At 42.3% G+C, this 18,790-nt stretch overlaps 1 protein-coding gene across 1 annotated transcript in view; it reads left to right on the top strand.

Moving 5' to 3' along the window:
• The window catches only part of REX1BD (required for excision 1-B domain containing), a 44,953-nt gene extending 26,543 nt beyond the window's left edge, over positions 1-18,410 (top strand). Inside the window, exons 3-5 of the mRNA XM_075337859.1 lie at positions 16,692-16,896; positions 16,967-17,055; positions 17,985-18,410. Of these exons, the coding sequence (XP_075193974.1) occupies positions 16,692-16,896; positions 16,967-17,055; positions 17,985-18,057 (367 nt within the window). The 3' untranslated portion in view covers positions 18,058-18,410. The remainder of the gene's footprint in view (positions 1-16,691; positions 16,897-16,966; positions 17,056-17,984) is intronic.
• The last annotated feature ends 380 nt before the right edge of the window (positions 18,411-18,790 follow it).

An 18,790-nucleotide genomic window follows, 5' to 3' on the forward strand; every position in this document is an offset into this window, starting at 1 on the left:
CAAGTGATCATGAGCAAACTGTAGACGAGCCTTGACATGACGCTTTGAAAGTAAAGGTACCTTACGGGCTCGTCTGGAACGGAGACCATTGCGGTGGAGTACGTTACTTATGGTATTGACTGAAACCAATGTCCCCACTGCCATGAGATCTTCCCGGAGCGCTTTCCTTGTTGTCCTTGGGTTAGCCTTGACTCTTCGGACAAGCCTGGCCTCGGCACGGGTGGAAACTTTCAAAGGCTGTCCAGGCCGTGGAAGGCTAACAGTAGTTCCATAAACCTTCCACTTCCGGATGATGCTCCCAACAGTGGAGACAGGTAGGCCCAAGTCCTTGGAAAGGGTTTTGTACCCCTTGCCAGCCTTGTGACCCTCCACGATCTTGTCTGATGGCCTTGGAATGCTCCTTTGTCTTTCCCATGTTGACCAAGTATGAGTGCTGTTCACAAGTTTGGGGAGGGTCTTAATTAGTCAGAAAAGGCTGGAGAAAGAGATAATTAATCCAAACATGTGAAGCTCATTGTTCTTTGTGCCTGAAATACTTCTTAATACTTTAGGGGAACCAAACAGAATTCTTGTGGTTTGAGGGGTTGAATAATAAATGACCCTCTGAATAAACTTTTCACAATTTAAAAAAAAAATAAAATAAAGAAATAACATTCTTTTTTGCTGCATTGCATTTCACACTTCCAGGCTGATCTACAGTCCAAATGTCACAATGCCAAGTTAATTCCGAATGTGTAAACCTGCTAAATCTGCAGGGGGTTGAATACTACTTGTAGGCACTGTATATGTGTAAAATATATATATACTAATATATGGGAAAAATCTATACCAAAAACTCTGCATAAACTCATGTTTTTTTCCTCTCCATTTTTCCTCCGAAGAGATACAGAAATTGTGCTGAATTTTTTTTTTCTCCATACATTATAAGTGTGCACATACCCTTAATTGCCTCATTGGTAGCAGCCAAGTCATGTAACTACCTGTATATCTGTGCCAGTATATATATTTTGTGTATTAGACAGCATTCTTGGATAGCCCACAAAAAACCATCTATAAAAGAAGTGTGAGACCGTGGTCATCAAGATGAAATCCTCAATTCACCTAACATATATTGCCAGAATTCTGCAGTAAAACTGTTTTTGAAATGTTTCAAACATTTGTGGCGTTTTTACAGCAGTCACAGCCTGTTCCTTCAAATTTTTTGAAAACTGGTTAATGCTAAAAGAGGAGAGGACATGGCCAAGCACGACCAGCGAATTCATTGTAATTTATGCAACAAAAGTGTTAAAGGGAACCAATCATCAGGATTTTACAAACTATTCACTTTTTTGAAGGACCTGTGTGAGATCATACCCATGTGGTCTGGTATCCAGCTTTGTTGGCTAAGGCCCTGCCCCTTCTGGTCGCATGGGTATGACCTCACCACAGGTCATTCAAAAAAAGTGAATCGTTTGTATAATACTTACCATAGAGAACAGAGAGAGGGAGGAACAACAGGCAGGTGGGCGGGAATCCATATGAATACTCACCCAGATATTATCTGCTCAGATGCAACTGTCACTCAAGAAGCTGCTGAATTTATAAACTTCACTTTCTTGGATTTGAAAGCCTAAACATCCAAGCTGACCACTACAGGTATGTAGTGCCAGTATTATTATTATTATTATTATTATTATTATTATTATTATTAATAATTTATAGAGCACCATTAATTCCATGGTGCTGTACATGAGAAGGGGGTTACATACAGAATACATACACAAGTTACAGTAGACAGACTAGTACAGAGGGAAGAGGGCCCTACCCTTGCGGGCTTACATTCTATAGGATTGGCTTTAGCTTATATACAAAAATCCTAATGATAGGTTCCCTTTAAATTCGAATGGAGTAGATCTCTTCCCATGGTGCAAGACAGCTGAAAGATATGCCAATTTAGAGTATCTTACTCACATGCTGTTCATCAAAACTTGGATGCAAATTGTTAGTCTTGGGGAGTCTTTAATGATTTAATGACTTAAAGGTAACTTGTCACCAAGAAAATGTAGTCCAATCTGCAGCCACCATGTTGTAGAGAGAGGGGAGCTGAGAAGATTAATATATAGTTTTGTAAGAAAAGATTCAGTATAACCTGTGTTTTCACCATTTAAACCTCATCTGTCTATCTGTATGCACACTTATACAAAGAAAACTGTCCGTTACTGTTCTGACCGCCCACTTGGCCAAAAATCGCAGAAACAGCAAAGGTTTAAATGAGTAAATAAGTTATATCTTTGCTCAAAAAACTAGATATCAATCTGCTTCTCTCCACCAGCTCTGTAACATAATGCCTGCAGATTGGACTGCATTTTCATTATTTCAAGTTCCCAGCTTTTTTATGCATCTGAATGTAAACCCGAGCTTTGAAAACTTCATTGCTGATCTGTTCTTGTTTGGCTAGTTTTTTCTTCCTTTGTAAAATGCCTAATGTCAATAAGTGAAGATGTTGAAGTCTCCTGCAGACTAGGGGTAAGTTCACACAGTGCGTTTTTCGCGGCGTTTTTGCGTAGTTTTCGGGTGCGTTTTTGCTCAGAAAACTGCATGACTTTGCTTCCCCAGCAAAGTCTGAGTTTTCATTTTTGCTGTCTGCACGCAGCGTTTTTTTTTCAGCTGCGTTTTTGTGGTGCCACAAAAACGCAGCATGTCAATTATTCCCGCATTTTTCACTGCGCTTTTCATCCATTGAGTGCAATGGGATGTTGAAAGACGCAATGAGAAACGCAAATAGCTGCGTTTTGGTGCGTTTCTAAGACCAAAAACGCAGCTATAAACGCAGGAGGTGGGTAGTAAAGTGACATGTACAGGAAGAGGATTCCTTCTGTCAGTAAACACAGAAGCGTGAATCCTCCCGGTACCGTCACCGCCGCGTCCACCTCCAGTCCTGTGCATGTATGCTGCCGTGCGGCGTCATGTATGGGCAGGAGGTGGAAGCGGCTGCGAAAACAAAAGTGAACAGTAGAAAAAAAAAAAAAAAGTTATACTCACCTGTCTGCAGGGTCCCGGTGCCATACCCGCTCCCATCTCCTCTCACGGTATCGCCGCTCCGGCTGTGTGCAGACGGCTGGGACACCTCCGATAGATGCAGGACCTGGCCATGGATCACCTAATGCAGTCACCTGACGCATCAGGTGATCGTAAGTATCGCGGTGACGCGGGCGCCCGGCCGGTTTAAGCTATCAGCGGATGCGTCAGGAGACTTCATCCCTGATTACCGGCAGCTGCTGCAACGATCGGACAGGATCAGACTCCCGCCCCATCGCTCCAGGAGCTGCCGGTAATCAACACATAAGTGAGGTTTTGGTTTTTTTTTTTTCTTTTTTTTTTTTTGCACCGATGCATCTGCTGATTGTATAAACGGCTTTTATACATTCAGCTGATGTGTGATGTGCTTCAGCCCCTAGAACCTGACACATCATCTGATCACTTTACCTTCCAGCAAACCGAGCAAACCGATCAGATGATATTGGATCCGGATTGGACGGCGCGGGACCCTTGACCCAGGATTACTGCGGAGGGGGGTTCTTTATTTCAATAAAGATGGAGTCACTAATTGTGTTGTGTTTTTATTTCTAAAAAAATATTTTTCTGTATGTTGTGGTTTTTTTATCTTTACTAGAAATTCATGGTGGCCATGTCTAATATTGGCGTGACACCATGAATTTCGGGCTTAGGGCCAGCTGATAATATACAGCTAGTCCTAACCCCATTATTACCCAGCGAGCCACCCGGCATCAGGGCAGCTGGAAGAGTTGGATACAGCGCCAGAAGATGGCGCTTCTATGAAAGCGCCATTTTCTGGGGTGGCTGCGGGACTGCAATTCACAGCGGGGGTGCACTGCAATCCCCAGCTGCCTAGTTGCACCCGGCTGGACTCAAAAATTAGGCGAAGCTCACGTCATATTTTTTTTTTTTTTTTTTAATTATTTCATGAAATTCATGAAATAATTAAAAAAAAAAAAAAAGGGCTTCCCTATATTTTTGGTTCCCAGCCGGGTACAAATAGGCAGCTGGGGTTGGGGGCAGCCTGTACCTGCCTTCTGTACCCGGCTAGCATACAAAAATATGGCGAAGCCCACGTCATTTTTTTGGGGGGCAAAAAACTCCTGCATACAGTCCTGGATGGAGGATGCTGAGCCTTGTAGTTCTGCAGCTGCTGTCTGCTCTCCTGCATACACTATTGGATGGAGCATGCTGAGCCTTGTAGTTCTGCAGCTGTCTGCTCTATTGCATACACTAGTGGAGAATGAAGAACATATTGAAGAAGGAAATGACATCAGACCTTTTTTTTTTTTCTTTTTAATTTTTCAACAATCTTTAATGGCATTGTTCACTGATAAAAAAAATGCATAAAGACGCAGTGAGCAAAAACGCAGCAAAAAACCGCACCAAATCGCGACTAAACGCGTGCGTTTTTTGCCGCGTTTTTTTGACGCGGGTGCGTTATTGTGCGGTTTTTGCCGCAAAAAACGCAGCGTCAAAAAAACGCTGTGTGTGAACCTAGCCTAGGACATCTGGAGGAATGATTGCCTGGAGAAGATAAGTTGATAAGATAAGGTAATGAGCACTACTATGTATCCTGTATCATGCCAGCCGTAAAGCTTCCTGAGACCATTCATGTGTGGTGAAGATTTTCATCCAAGAGAGTGGGCTCGCTGACCATTTTGTTAGTGTACACTGCCATGAATAAAGAATGGCATCTAAACATCCTCCAAGAGATACTCACAACCATCTAAGAGAAATTTGATGATGAAAAATGTTTTTTCCAACTAAGTGGGTGGCCAAACAAATAAACAGAAATTGTAATAAATCGCAAACGCTGATTAAACTAGAATGAGTTTTCATCACTCAGGATTTGGCCCAGAAGCTGATATCCAGCATAAAAGGGCAAATTGCAGCAGTCTTGAGAAATAATAATATTAAAGTTTTTTTTTTTTTTATTTTTATAGCTCCAACATATTCCGCAGCACTTTACAATCAGGTGGGGGCTTGTACAGACAAAAACAAAACAAAATAGTACATAGTTCTGCAGCTACAGTAGGAATAAGGGATCTGCTCGAAAGCTTACAATCTGAGGAAATAAGGGGACACAAAAGGTAAAGCGTGTTTGTAGAATCTGGTCCGGCCATTGTTATGATAATTTATTGATTTCATATAAAGGTGAACAAGTCGGTCATTAGACAGTAACCTTTTAGGTGCACTTACGTGCTATTGGTTGTATGGAGGATGTGAGAACAGAAATAAGAGGGAGTTAGGAATAGCAATTAGAAGGTGGGACAGGGAAGAGTTAGGTTAGTAAGTTTATGATGATAAGCTTGTCTGCAGAGATGTGTTTTTTTTAATGCACGCTTAAAAACTTGGGGGCTGGATATTAATCGCCTTCTTTGGGGTAGTGAATTCTAGAAAACTAGCACGGCACGAGAAAAGTCTTGGAGACGGAGGTGTGAGTTTCGTATTATAGAGAATAATTTGTGGAACGGAGGGGCGGGTAGGATGATAGACAGAGATGAGGGATGAGATATATGGTGGTGCAGAGCTGTGGAGAGCTTTGTGGGTGAGGGATATGAGTTTGTATTGTATTCTGTAGCTGATAGGTAGCCAGTGTAGTGACTGGCACAAGGTGGAGGCATCAGTGAAGCGGCTGGACAGGAATATGACCCTGGCTGCTACATTCACGGTGGATTGGAGAGGAGAAAGTTTGGTCAGAGGGAGACTGATCAGTAAAGAGTTGCAATAGTCCAGATGAGAATGAATAAGTGCGACAGTAAGGATTTTTGCACATTCGAAGGTGAGAAATGGTCGGATTCTGGAGATGTTTTTAAGATGCAGGTGACGTGCGAGTGAGTGATTGCATATGGGGAATGAAGGAAAGTTCTGAGTCAAATATGACCCCAAGACAGCGAGCGTGCCACTTGGGTGTAATGATTAAATCATCGAAGGTAATTGTGATGTCAGGTATAGATTGGTTAGTAGAGGGAGGAAACACATGAAACTCAGTTTTGGAGAGATTCAGTTTCAGTTAGAGGGAAAACATTATGTTGGCGACAGCAGACAGATAATCCCAGTTATTTCGTAATAAAGCAGGGGTGATGTTCGGAGATGTGTATAATTGGGTGTCATCAGTATAGAGGTGATATTGGAAACCAAATCTTCTGATGGTTTGTTCAATAGGGGCGGTGTAGAGAAAAGAGGAGGGGGCTCAAGACTGAGCCTTGAGGAACCTTGAAGGTGAGGGGGAGAAAAACGGAGTAAGAGCCGACAAAGGAAACCATGAAGGAGCGATCAGAGAGATAGGAGGAAAACCAGGCGAGAGCGGTGTCCTTGAGGCCAATAGAGTGGAAATAAGGGTTAACACTGTAAATATTGAATTTGTGCATAAATTTGATGGATTTGCTAATAAAAGTGTAAAACGTCTGATAGTTATCCTTCAATAACCTTAGAAACATCTGACTGAAGCATCTAAAAACTTGGTCTCAAATTTTGGTTTTCACAAAGTTTGCTGCTTCAGTCTCAAAATGTTTTGGCCACGACTGTAGACTGTGGATAGGAACATTCCGTTGTCTTTTAGCAATTAGGGCTATGGGAACCTAATGATTAGTATATACACTGGAAAAATCTGTTGCCATTTTAGCCCAGATATATTTAAATGGCCTTGAAAGCAATACCCTTGTATTGGAAAAGTGGCCAATACAGTTGACAAAGGGTTATGATGACGCACACAGCCCAAGTGTTTGCCAGAAGGCGGCTCTGTGTACATGTCGAACCTAATAAAGCTTGTGTGAATGTGAAATATTAATATTTCATATGTTATATTATAGAAGTCTTTTCACATGTAAAAGATGGACAAACTGCCAGACACATACTGTAGCTGTTGTATATGTGCAGCATTAATGTCTCAGCTGTGTCTTCTACAATGTGCAAACCAGATTTTCCATCTTTCAGCTGTAAAATTGCAATATTAATTTTTTCACACATCTATGGAGAATGTATCTGCAACTTTGTTCAGTGTTTTACGCACTCCTTTATGCATACGCACTCGATTGTGAAGGTTAATCTTTCAGGGTCAATCTGCAAGTCAATTTCTCAAAGCCAGAAAATGTGGAGAGTTCCAATTTTAACACTTCTGCCCCAAATCATTGGCTTATTTATTTTATATCTCTGGAATATTTATTTGAAAAAAATAATAGTAAAATAAAAGTATATAATAATAATAAAAAGTTAAACGTTCCCACATGACAGGATATTGGAGGATTTCTTGCCTTTAGGACATCTGCTGGCTCTGTGTCTTACAACCTTTATCCGTATGAAATAGTGAGGTATTTCTGCAATGTGTTAATCATATTTGTGTAACTGAGGATTAAACAACAAAAACACTCATAAATCCAGCCCTGGAATTGCAAGGTTTATTGTCTGCAAGATTTTGTTGTTAATAAATTCTGGGATTTACTCCGATGTATTAAGAAATCTAAGGCTGAATGACTGGCAACGTCTGCACAAAGGAAAAGGCCATTGACAATTTCATTGCTGTAGTGTTATTTCTAATTCATATTTCTCAGATTATTTTTATCGGCCTTGCAATTCTAGTCTATATGAAGATGAATGTTATCTGCTTTCTCCTAAAGGGATTTATTTAATGAAGTGATTTCATAATGTTAGAGCATATTATATCTTTATAAGTGAAATACGATCTCAGTATTTTTGAGAAAAGGGGGTTGCATTTGCTAAATGCCCTTGTTAATTTTTCTTGCACAGTTCTCCTCACCACCCACTGTGCTTGATGTAGCGAGGATACAGAACTGATGTATTTCCTTTATTATCAGGACTTCTGTGACTTCCAGAAGTCAGCTGACACTGATCATAAACTACACAATCACTATATTTAATTTTCACATGGGTAACCATTGAAAATTGACCATACAATTTGTGGTGCAATTTCTCCTGGGTACACCGAAACCCCATATGTGGTGGCAAACTACTGTTTGTATGTACCGCCCCGGGCTCGGCTGCAACCGAGCCGCTCTGATCCGGGCTCGCTGGTGGTCTCCGGACCCGGGGGCCCTGTAGTCACTCCGATCTGAAAGGGGCTTGCGTTTTGGGGGATGTAGGTTTACGGCCGGAGCTGTGGTTAGCTTCGTGACGCCACCCACGGGATGTGGTGAAGGTGGACACCACCGCTGCAGTTATGGGGCACCCGGGTGAGATGTTATGCAGCAAGTTGTTAATCCCTTTGTGGGCAGGGATGGTTGCCCCGGGACCCGTTGGGGGTGTTTGGCGGTGCAGGGAGATGGGCGGCCGGAGGGCACTGGTGTACTCACGATTAGAGAAACATGAAAGTCTCTGGTAAACCAAGGTGATGGTGGTTGGTGCCCCCAGCCGGCTGCAGTCTGGTCCCCCACCCGGTTGGTGGTCTCTGCCTTTCTCCTGCACCTTTTTAAGTGTTGATGGACTACCTGAACTTACAATACAGGAGTCCGCTCCCCAGCTTGTGTATGTCAGAGGAGCCCTTTGCCCGCAGGCGCTGGCCTGTGGGATATCTCTGCCTGAGCGGTGGCTTTCTATCCCCCTCGTTGGGCTGTTGTCTTCAGTCGGGACTTTGGGTGGGAAAGGACCTAAAGTCCAGACCGCAATCAGTTAATTAACTCAGTCCAGTAGTTTCTAGACCTCGTTTCAGGGTTTTAGTACCCCCTCTTGTGCTCCGGTTTCCGAGTTGGTTCCCCGGGTCGGTACTGGCGGGCCACCCGGTAAGTGCTGGGAGTCTGGGGCCTGTGGTGGCATGCAGGCGGCGCCATCTTGGAATGGAGGAGACCGTCTGCGCATGTGCGGCATCTTCTCTGTTAATGAGAATCACTGCAACCGGCGTATTGACGTCACTTCTCGGAAGTTACACGGGCTGAGAATTCCGAAGGGCTTTTTAAACAGGGAGCTGATAACTAGCTTGCTCACTATCGTTTAGCCTTGCCCTCCAGCAAAATGGATGAAGAGCAGCAGTCACCGCCGCTAGTGCGGTCACCACGGCCACAGGTTGTCACACCAAAAAAGAAAAATGCACCTCGCCAAAGTCTAGACAGCCATGCTATTACTTCGAGTGGTCGGCACTCTGGGAAAAGGGACAACCGGTCCAGTCAGCGAAACCTGAAATCTAGTAGATCCAGGAAGCCTTTCAGGGGAGAGTCATCAGCTGATGTTGTTCCTCCTTGTAGCCCAGTACCGCCTGTTTACGTCTTGGGGTGAGTGATCTCCATGAAAGTTCACTGGTAAAGAGCCACCTTTTTTCTGTCTTTTCTTTCAGGTTCAAGATAGACCGAAGAAGGGCAGTTCAAAAACCAGGCATAGGGAATGTGCTGTCTGTAACTAAGAACTGGCCAGTACATGTGCTAAAAAGCTTTGTCAGGACTGCATACGACAGACCCTCTCAGAGGAGACCCTGAAGTTTGTTACTGACCTAAGATCCTTGATTAGGGTAGAGATCAAGGAATCCCTGAGCAATAAGGGTGCACCTGCTTCTCCTGTTTTATGAGGAGTCTGATAAGTCTGAAGAGGAGTGAGTGTGACTCTTCTGACTTGGGTTCTCCTTCCACCTCTGATCGCGACTCTGGTGGCTGTCATTGCTTCCCAGTTGAAAACACGGAGAATTGGTAAGGTCAGTGCTATCCATTATGGGCATCCAGGAAGAAAGGGTCGAAAAAAACAGCTCAGGACCGCATGTTTAGTGGACTAGACTGGAAAAAGCGCTGTGCTTTTCCAGTCATTAATAGGATGAAGTCTCTCATTTTTACAAAATGGAAGAAGTCGGATAAAAGAATTTCCACCCTGTTGACTTTTAAACGTAAGTACCCTTTTGAGGATGCAACCTGTTCCTTCCGGGACAAGGCTCCCAAACTTTGTCGGTATTGTTAGGGCGTCCAAGAAATTCTTTCTCCCATTTTGAGGATATGGGATCCTTTTAAAGGATCCTCTGGATAGAAAAGCAGATGAATTCCTTAAGAGTACTTGGGAATCTTTTGCCGGAGCTCTCAGACCAGCCATTGCATCAACCCGCACAGCCCAGTCCCTGGCGGTTTGGATTGATCAACTGGAGGATAAGCTGAAAGAAGGATCCCCTAGGCAGTCTATTTTTTCATCCCTTCCCTTGTTGCGTGGAGCTGCAGCATTTTTGGCAGAAGCGGCTATTCTGGTAGTTAAGTCCTCAGCATTATCTAACGCTGCCAGACGAGCGATCTGGCTTCAATGTTGCCCAAGGGATATTCAGACTCAATCAAAACTTTGTACCATCCCGTGTCAGGGAGAGTATCTGTTTGGGTCGGTTCTGGATGACATTTTGGAAAAAGCAGGAGATAAGAAAAAAGGGGTTTTCTGGCACGCCCTTTTGGTCCTCTAAGAGGTCCTTTCGAATAAATAAATTTTAACCAAAGGGCTTCAAATGGGGATCGGGGAAACTGATCTGACAGAAGAAAACAGGTGAAAGGATTTATGTTTTAAGGGTTCCTCTAAGGATGGCAAAAGATCCTCTAAGTGACTCCTCCGCCAAGGTCGGGGGGAGGCTTTCTTGTTTCCTTCCGTCTTGGGAAATTATTTCCTCCATCAGATGGATCCTAGACCTTTATAACATCTGGTCTCAGCCTTATGTTTCTGACATTGCCTCCCTGAAACTTTGTGATAACGCATCCAACATCGCCCCCAAGGGAACAGCTGGCCTTGGAGAAAAACATTCAGAATCTAGTCCAAAAAAAGGTACTGTTAAAAGCCCCAGCCCAGGAGAAGGAAGCGGGCTTTTATTCAACATCGCTAGCAAAAGCACCCGCCCCCATCGTTTGTTCGTCACGGGCAAATAGCTGCCCGTGGTGAACAATATCGCTAGGACGCGTAAAACGCACTTACCTTTTTAGCGACGTCGCTGTGGGTGGCAAACAACCCTTTTTGGGGGGGGGTTCGTGCGCCGTCACAGCGACGTCACACAGCAGCCCGCCAATAGAAGCGGAGGGGCGGAGACCAGCCGCATTAACTACACACCCACCTCGTTACCGGAGGACGCAGGAACGCTGTTCGTCGTTCCCGGAGTGTCACACGTAGCAATGTGTGCTGCCTCAGGAATGATGAACAACCTGCGTCCAGCACCAGCAACGATATTTGGGAAAGGAACAACGTGTCAACGATCAACGATTAGGTGAGTATTTTTGATAGTTAGCGGTCGCTCGTAGGAGTCACACGCAACAACGTCGCTAACGAGGCCGGATGTGCGTCACGAATTCCGTAACCCCAGCGATATCTCATTAGCGATGTCGCTGCGTGTAAAGCGGCCTTTCGCCATATAAAGCTTCAAGATCGAGTCAATGAAGTCCACAATGAAACCTCTATTTCCAGACTGCCACATGGTGGTAGTGGATTTGAAGGATGCCTATTATGTCCCAATACATGCCAAGTTCCAAAGATTCCTCAGAGTAGCCCTATATGTGGATGGAAAAATCAATCACTTTCAGTATGCAGCCCTCCCGTTTGGTCTCATAGTGGCACCAAGAATTTTTACAAAAAAAATAGCTGCGGTTTCAGCTTATTGAAGACAACAAGAAATTCTTTTCATCCCATATCTGGATGACTTCTTGATTGTCGGTGCATCTGCTCTCCACTGCCAACAGCTTCTGCAGGGAGTTTGTACCTCTCTAGCGACTCGGGGATGGCTCATCAACTGGGAAAAATCAAGGTTGGTCCCAACAAAGATCCAGCTTTTCCTGGGTCTCATTCTGGATTCGGGAACTCAGGAGAGTCGCCTTCCAGAATCCAAAGTGAGTGATCTCCATGTCCAGGCAGTATGGGCAGGAAAGAAATCCATGGCTGTCGCTCAGAAAAGCAATGTCCCTCCTGGGATCCCTTACTTCCACCATCCCGGCGGTACTTTGAGCTCGGGCACATACCCAAGTCCTTCAGTCAGACATCTTAACGAATCAGTCAAGCCAAGGGGGACGTCTCTCTCATTGTACTCAAGCCCCAGATGATCAGCTCCCTGCAATGGCTGGTCCCAGAGAACTTACAAAGAGGCGTGCCTTGGGTGTACCAAGTCTCCAGAGTCCTTACCACTGCCGCCAGTCAGCAAGGTTGGGGAGCTCATTGTTAAGGTCAGGTAATTCAGCGAACGTGGTGTGGAAGAGAGAGTCACGCTTACTGGCAGTAGAGAAAGCACTTTGCCAGTTCCTGCCCTCCCTGGCTGGTCATCACGTAAGAGTCTTCTCGGCCAATTGAGCGACGATAGTGTACCTCGATCGCCAAGGGAGAATGCGGCCCAGATCCTTCATTGAGATAACAAGCAGACTCTTAGAGCTGGCTGAGAATGCTCTACAGTCACTGGCAGCAGTACATATCAGTGGGAAGGAGACTAGCACAGCAGATTTTCTCAGCAACAGCAGGCTGCGCCAGGGAAAGTGGCTCCTAAATCGTGTTTTTTTTTTTTTTTTTATATACAGATAACGGAGATGTGGGGCATGCCAGTAATGGTTCTTTTTGCGACCAGCCAGAATAGGAAAGTCCCCCGGTTCTCTTCCCTGATTCCAAGGGAACTGTCTCATGCGGTAGACGCACTACTGATCAGGTGGGACTTCAGCCTTGCGTATGCTTTTCCTCCTATCGCCCTTATCCCAGTAGTTCTGAAGAAATTTTGGGAGGACAGAGCGATGGTAATCTTAATAGCCCCCTTTTAACCAAAGAGGCCTTGATTTTTTTGGATGAGGAGGAGGTCTATCTCCAGGCCATGGGTTCTCCCAGAACTCTTGGACCTTCTCACTCAGGGACCAACTCTTAACCCCCCCTTACGGGTAGGTTACATCTGACAGCTTGGCTGTTGAAAGGTTACTTTTAGAGGATTCTCCAATTGTCGGGTAGCCACTCTTATGCAATGCATAAAACCAATTCTAACCAAGATCTATGGCAGGACTTGGAGAAAGTTTGTCATCCTTAGGGGCAAGTCCGGAAGGTCTCCCTCCCATTTCAACCATCCTGTCGGTTCCTTCAGAAGGGGTTAGAATAGGGCCTCTCAGTTAGCACCCTTGAGGTCCAGATGTCAGCTCTAGCTGCCTTATTTAATTATCCTCTTGAATTATCTCTTTATTCTCTACAGCCACTTTGTTTACCTGCAGCTCTACCAAACATGGCATTTTTCTATGCCAAACCCCAAAGTCAGAGCTGGTACCGCTTGGCCTCACTGTCCAGACTTGCCTTCTGCCCACCCTCTGCACACTCATTGGTTGTCAGTATTCTGCCCCAGCATGGACCTCTCATCACCACTACTGCATTGGAAATAGCAGCCCCCCGCCACATAGGGCTCTACAGGCCCCCCACATAGGGCTCTACAGGCCCCCCACCACACATCTCTCTGTATGCCCCCACCTCCCCATCGTTTAGTAAATACATACTTACCTCTCCCTGATCCTTGCCGCTGGTCCTAGTTTGCCCAGTGTCTGCTCTGGACATATCGGCACAGTAGTGACGTCACCGCATTACTGAACTGTCGGAGCAGACAGCGGACCGTGATGAGAAGCAGTGCTGCGCTGCCTCTCATCAGTGCTTTCAAATGTATTTGGGAGCACAGATTTTGCTGGATTTCTTTTTGTAGGGGAGCCATTTTGACTTTCCATAGCTTTGTGCTACCATTAACTTGCAAACCCCCTATATTTACATTGACAGTTGATAGACCCTATTAGGGATTTTTTTTATTTATTTATTTATTTATTTATTTTTTTGTGTGGATTGAGCTGAAGCTTTTATTAAGAACATTTTACATAAAATTTTGCATCACATTTATTTTGTGCTCTACAATGAGCACTTACATCGGGGTTTTCATCTAACTCTCTGAATTACATTATTCAGATGAAACCCCTGAGTAGTGAATTCACTGTAATCTGGCAGCAGAATTACTCTGGACTTGGCCTCTGTTTTAGCGTTTTATCCATCTTTTCAAAGGTGCACAAAACTGTGTCTGACCAAGCTTTTATGAATGCTTATAAAGACACAGATTGCTGGATCATAGGACAAATGGTGTCCAGTGTCTTTATCTCTGCCTCATCATAGGGAATCTTCCATCGGGGGTTCCCTCTGAATCACATATTTTACAGATTACAGTAAGTGCTCAGCTCAAAGCGCATAATTAAATATGAGCCTTGCCTTACTGCAATCTTTTGGGAGGCAAAACGGATCCAAAGCAAAAGCAGGACAAGAATTGTTTATATATATATATATATATATATATATATGTATATATATATATATATATGTATATATATATATGTATATGTATAAGGTATTAGACAGCTTTGTTTGGGTTGGTGCGGTTATAGTGATACTGGATTTATTTTTTTTTTTTTTTTTTTGGGGGGGGGGTGCTACTATAACTCAAAAAAAGCAAGTTAAGAAAAAAAAAATGTTGCCACACCATATTTTGAGAGCTAAAATTTGTATATTTCAGCTGACAGTCATGTAAGGGTTGGTTTTTGCAGAATAAGGTTTTTCTTTGGCACCATTTTTGGGCACATAACATTTTTTTTGATCACTTTCCATTTTGACTTTTTGGGCGCATATTAAACAAAAACCAGCAATTCAGCAGAAATTTTAGTTTTTTGGGGTTTTCTTTACATTGTTCACCATGTGGTAAAAGTAATGACAGCTTTATTCTTCATGTTTATAAAATTACAGCAATACCACATTCATATAATTTATTTTTTGTTTTGCTTTGTTTACACAATAAAAACAGTTTTAGAGAACAAAGTAATTGTTTTTGCATCACTATATTGTGAGAGCTATAGCTTTTTTTTCTTATTCAACTCTGTTGGCTTGTTTTTTTGTGGGGCAAGATGATATTTTCAGCTATATTATTTTTTTTATTATTTTGTTTTATTTATTATTTTTACATTTGACCTTTTCATTGCAATTTTTTCCGGCAGCATGATGAAAAAGCATATTTTTTGACACTTTTATGGTGTTTACTGAAGTGGTTAAATAGTGACCATTATGTAGATCAGGTTGTTTTCGATGGGGTGATACTAAATTTTTATAAAATTTTGTTTTTACATATGCAGGATGTAGTTATTGGTATACATTTTTTTTATTTTTTTTTTGTTTTATGTTTTAAATTTTTTTTTTTTGTAACTTTATTACTTAGTCCCTCTGTGGGACTTTATCTTTTATTAGCTGATCAATGGTGTAATGCATTGCAGTGCATTACAACTGTCTGTTTTACACCGATGGAACATGGCCTAAAAGGCGTTCTTAGCATGGTCTGACTGGCCACCATAGCTTGCACACCCGGATGTCATTATTTGACGCCCTCAGGTTGCTGTGTTGGGGGTCCCTCTCCTAGCCTACTAAATACTGCGATAACTATTTATTGTAGTATTTAGTAGATTAAACAGCCAAAGGCAGTACAGGCACCACCCCTGGCTCTGACAGCTGGAGTTCATCTGTTGACAACAGTGGCTGATGCATAGTGCTCTCAATGATGTCTCCAACGTTGTTGGTGGCCATCAGTTCTGCTCAGCGTGAAAAGCACTGAGGCCCACTGGTCCATCGTCCAGCAGAGATGCTCTCTGGCCCATGCAAGACGATTACGCCTGTGCCTGGTAGTGTGGTCAGGTATCCTTGTAGGGCGTCTAGCACACAGACCGTAGTCATGTAAGTGGTTTGGAAAGGTCTGATGTGACAGTTGGGTGCCTATAACCTCTCTTAAATGTGCATGCAGTTTTGTGGCATTTATCATTCTATTCCAAAGTGTATTGTTCACAATGTATCTGTCATCAGTGTTGGATGTGGCCAAAGGACATCCACTTCTGTGACTCTTCCTGTCTCTCTGTATCTCTGTTGTAACCAGCTGATAACACTCTAAGTACCACACTGCAACCAGTGTGATAACACTCTAAGCTAAGTGGCCACTTCCGTCTGAGAGCATCCTGCTTGAAGCCTCATAATGGCAAGGTACTGTTGATCAATTGTTAGGTGGTGTTTTGGTCTGATGTCAGTGTGAACAGCATGAGGAGGAGGACTGTTTAAATTCCTATTCTATTTCAATCCTGAAATTTATTGTGCAATTCGTGGATAAAACACCTCTTTTTTGAATTTTGCTATCAAGCTCTTTGTTAGAGAACCGCAAGTTGTGCAACAAGTACTAAAGCATTGAACAGTTGGACATGTGCATTAAATAGTTTAGAGAAGGTCACCAGAAAAGGTTAGAGTGCATTTTATGATCATCATGAAATTTCACCTGAAAGCCAAATATCCTTAAGTTTTTGTGAGTAGTGAATACCATCTTGCTCCATGAAGCTCTAATCTAATACTGACTGTGTTCTTGTAGTAGTCGTTTCCATGTTTGACCACACATCTAGCGCTATTGGGGAACCGTGAAATGTCAGATTCTTTGTCATGCCTGCGGTGTTGACTCTTATGCAATTCCCTGTTGTTTTTTTTTTTTTTTTTTACATGAAATACTGTATTATGGTCCTTCATAAAATTCAGAAGAGAATTGCATTACATTGTCGTCATTTCCCTGTTCCTTCGAAACATCTCATAACTGTCAATATATCAGTCAAGTGTACAGTCAAAAAAACTGAGTTCAAAAAGAGAGTTCAGCAAATTTTGTAATATATATTTTAACTTCTAATAACCTTCATCTGTTTTCATTTCAGGGGACATCAGGCTTATCTGAAATCTGGCCCGCACTATGACTTTATCCGATACCGGCAGTTGGTTCATGAGATTACACAGGCTTTCAACGGCATCAGCAAAGAGCTTATCCAGATGAAGGATCGCTTCAGGGAACTGCACGATCGACCAGATCTTTCTGAACACTTAGAAAAGATCCAGGAGCTGGAGAAGACGAAATTAGAACTGGTACTTGATCTTGCTATGTGATCTTAGTTATTTCTTGTAAGCTGTTCCATAATGCTTTCTGTTTTGCCAGACTGCAAGATTACAGCTAGCTAAGCAGAATGCACAGGACCACCCAAATGATGAGGCCCATCAAGAGGAGGTTCATCTTTCGAAACACAAGTAGGTGCATTTTTAATTTGTACTTTTTATAAGTAAATGTTTAGAAACTACCAAAAAACTACATTCAGATAAGTCTTTGAAAAATCTGTTTTAAATACTAAAAAAACAACCCCTTACATTGTTTCCATATTTCTCTAAAGCAGTGGAGGAGAGGGGTGTGTTGGTCATGTCTTAGGAGACATATGATTGTATAATTGGATGGTTACAATAATATGATTGTTTTGGAGAGGATTTGCCCCCAAAAAAACATAAAAAAAAACCCAAACTGTGTGCTCATACCGTAAAGTAGTTTCATAGTCTTTAAAGTTGAAGGTAGATTTAAGTCCATCGAGTTCATGGCCTAACCTAACCTGTTGGATGGCCTTCAGCTGACTAGGAAAGTGTCTGACATATCACTGTGTTCTTTCATAGTCAAAGATTGGAGTTCATCGTGCTCATGACTGCATTGTCTGCTATTTTCTCAATTCTCTTTCCAAAAAAGGCGATAGGCCATTTCCTAACTAGACGTTAACTTGTAAACAATTTCATGTCATATTGTAAATGTACATGAAATGGAAGGACACTGTTCTGATGCTCTGATTTTATAGCATATCACTCTTTATCATTGCTGTACTCGGGAGACATTTTTTTTGGCATATATTGGTTTCTGTATGGGACGATTGCCATTGCACATTAGTTTGTTATGCCTACGATAGCTTAATTATGGCTATTGGCATAAATGAGATGAAAGTCACATAAAAGAATAATATTTTTTTCCACTGGTAGTGTGACAGATATATATCATCAGGACGACACCTTGAAAGCACTTCAGTTCTAAACAAGGAGCGCAGCCTCTTTTCTGGGTGTTTCATAAACACTACCTAAACTTCTATACTGTGAGTAATGTAAGACAGATGTATTTTATTTATAGTTCTAATTCGTTTCCCTAGGATAATTAAAACCATGGTAGCAATCGGTGAAGTACTGCAGGATTTCAAGTATGATTGTGAAGAAATAAAATGACCTCTGCCCCCTTGGAAGCTACAGAATGGAAAGCGGAGCATTAATATTTGGATTTGCAATATAGCAATACCTGATCTGTTTCATCTGCTGCCCTCTTGGGTGACATTCTGGCTCTTTATCAGTAGGTGTTTTACCAGACATGGCAGGGATACGTCTTCTTGCACTGTAGTCTCCAGTGAACTTGAGAGCTAATGTACATTTCTTTCCAATGGATTTTATTGCGTATGTGAAATGTGCCTTATGATGTGTTTTCATTTTGTACATTCTTCTTTTTCTTTTTTCGTTATTGCTTCACATCATTTAAGGTTATAATGAAAATTATTTGCTCTCCATAAATAAAGATTGTTACTATTTTTGGTCGTTTGTGTATCATTAAAACACTTTGTTCCATTCCATTGAGAATATTAGGTAATTAAATCTAATGCATATAAAGGAAAGGACGGTGATGGATGCAAAATGTTTTTTTCCCAAAATTAAAGTAAAATTTGGATTAACTTTTTTCATCATTTATTTTGTACCAGCTACTTCCAATTGTAATACCTCTGGTGAATTGAAAATGTTCACTGATAATGCTCAAAGTCTTCAATTGCTTTATATGATATAATTCATATTGTATTTTGCATTAAAGGGGCATTCTCAAGTTATTAAAGTGCTTTATTTAGTTAGATAGCATGAAAATATACAAGTTTTGTAATTGACTTAATTTTTTATTTGCTGTCATTTTCCTGCTGTG

The sequence above is a fragment of the Anomaloglossus baeobatrachus genome, chromosome 1, assembly GCF_048569485.1.
Source record: "Anomaloglossus baeobatrachus isolate aAnoBae1 chromosome 1, aAnoBae1.hap1, whole genome shotgun sequence".
Taxonomy (NCBI): domain Eukaryota; kingdom Metazoa; phylum Chordata; class Amphibia; order Anura; family Aromobatidae; genus Anomaloglossus; species Anomaloglossus baeobatrachus.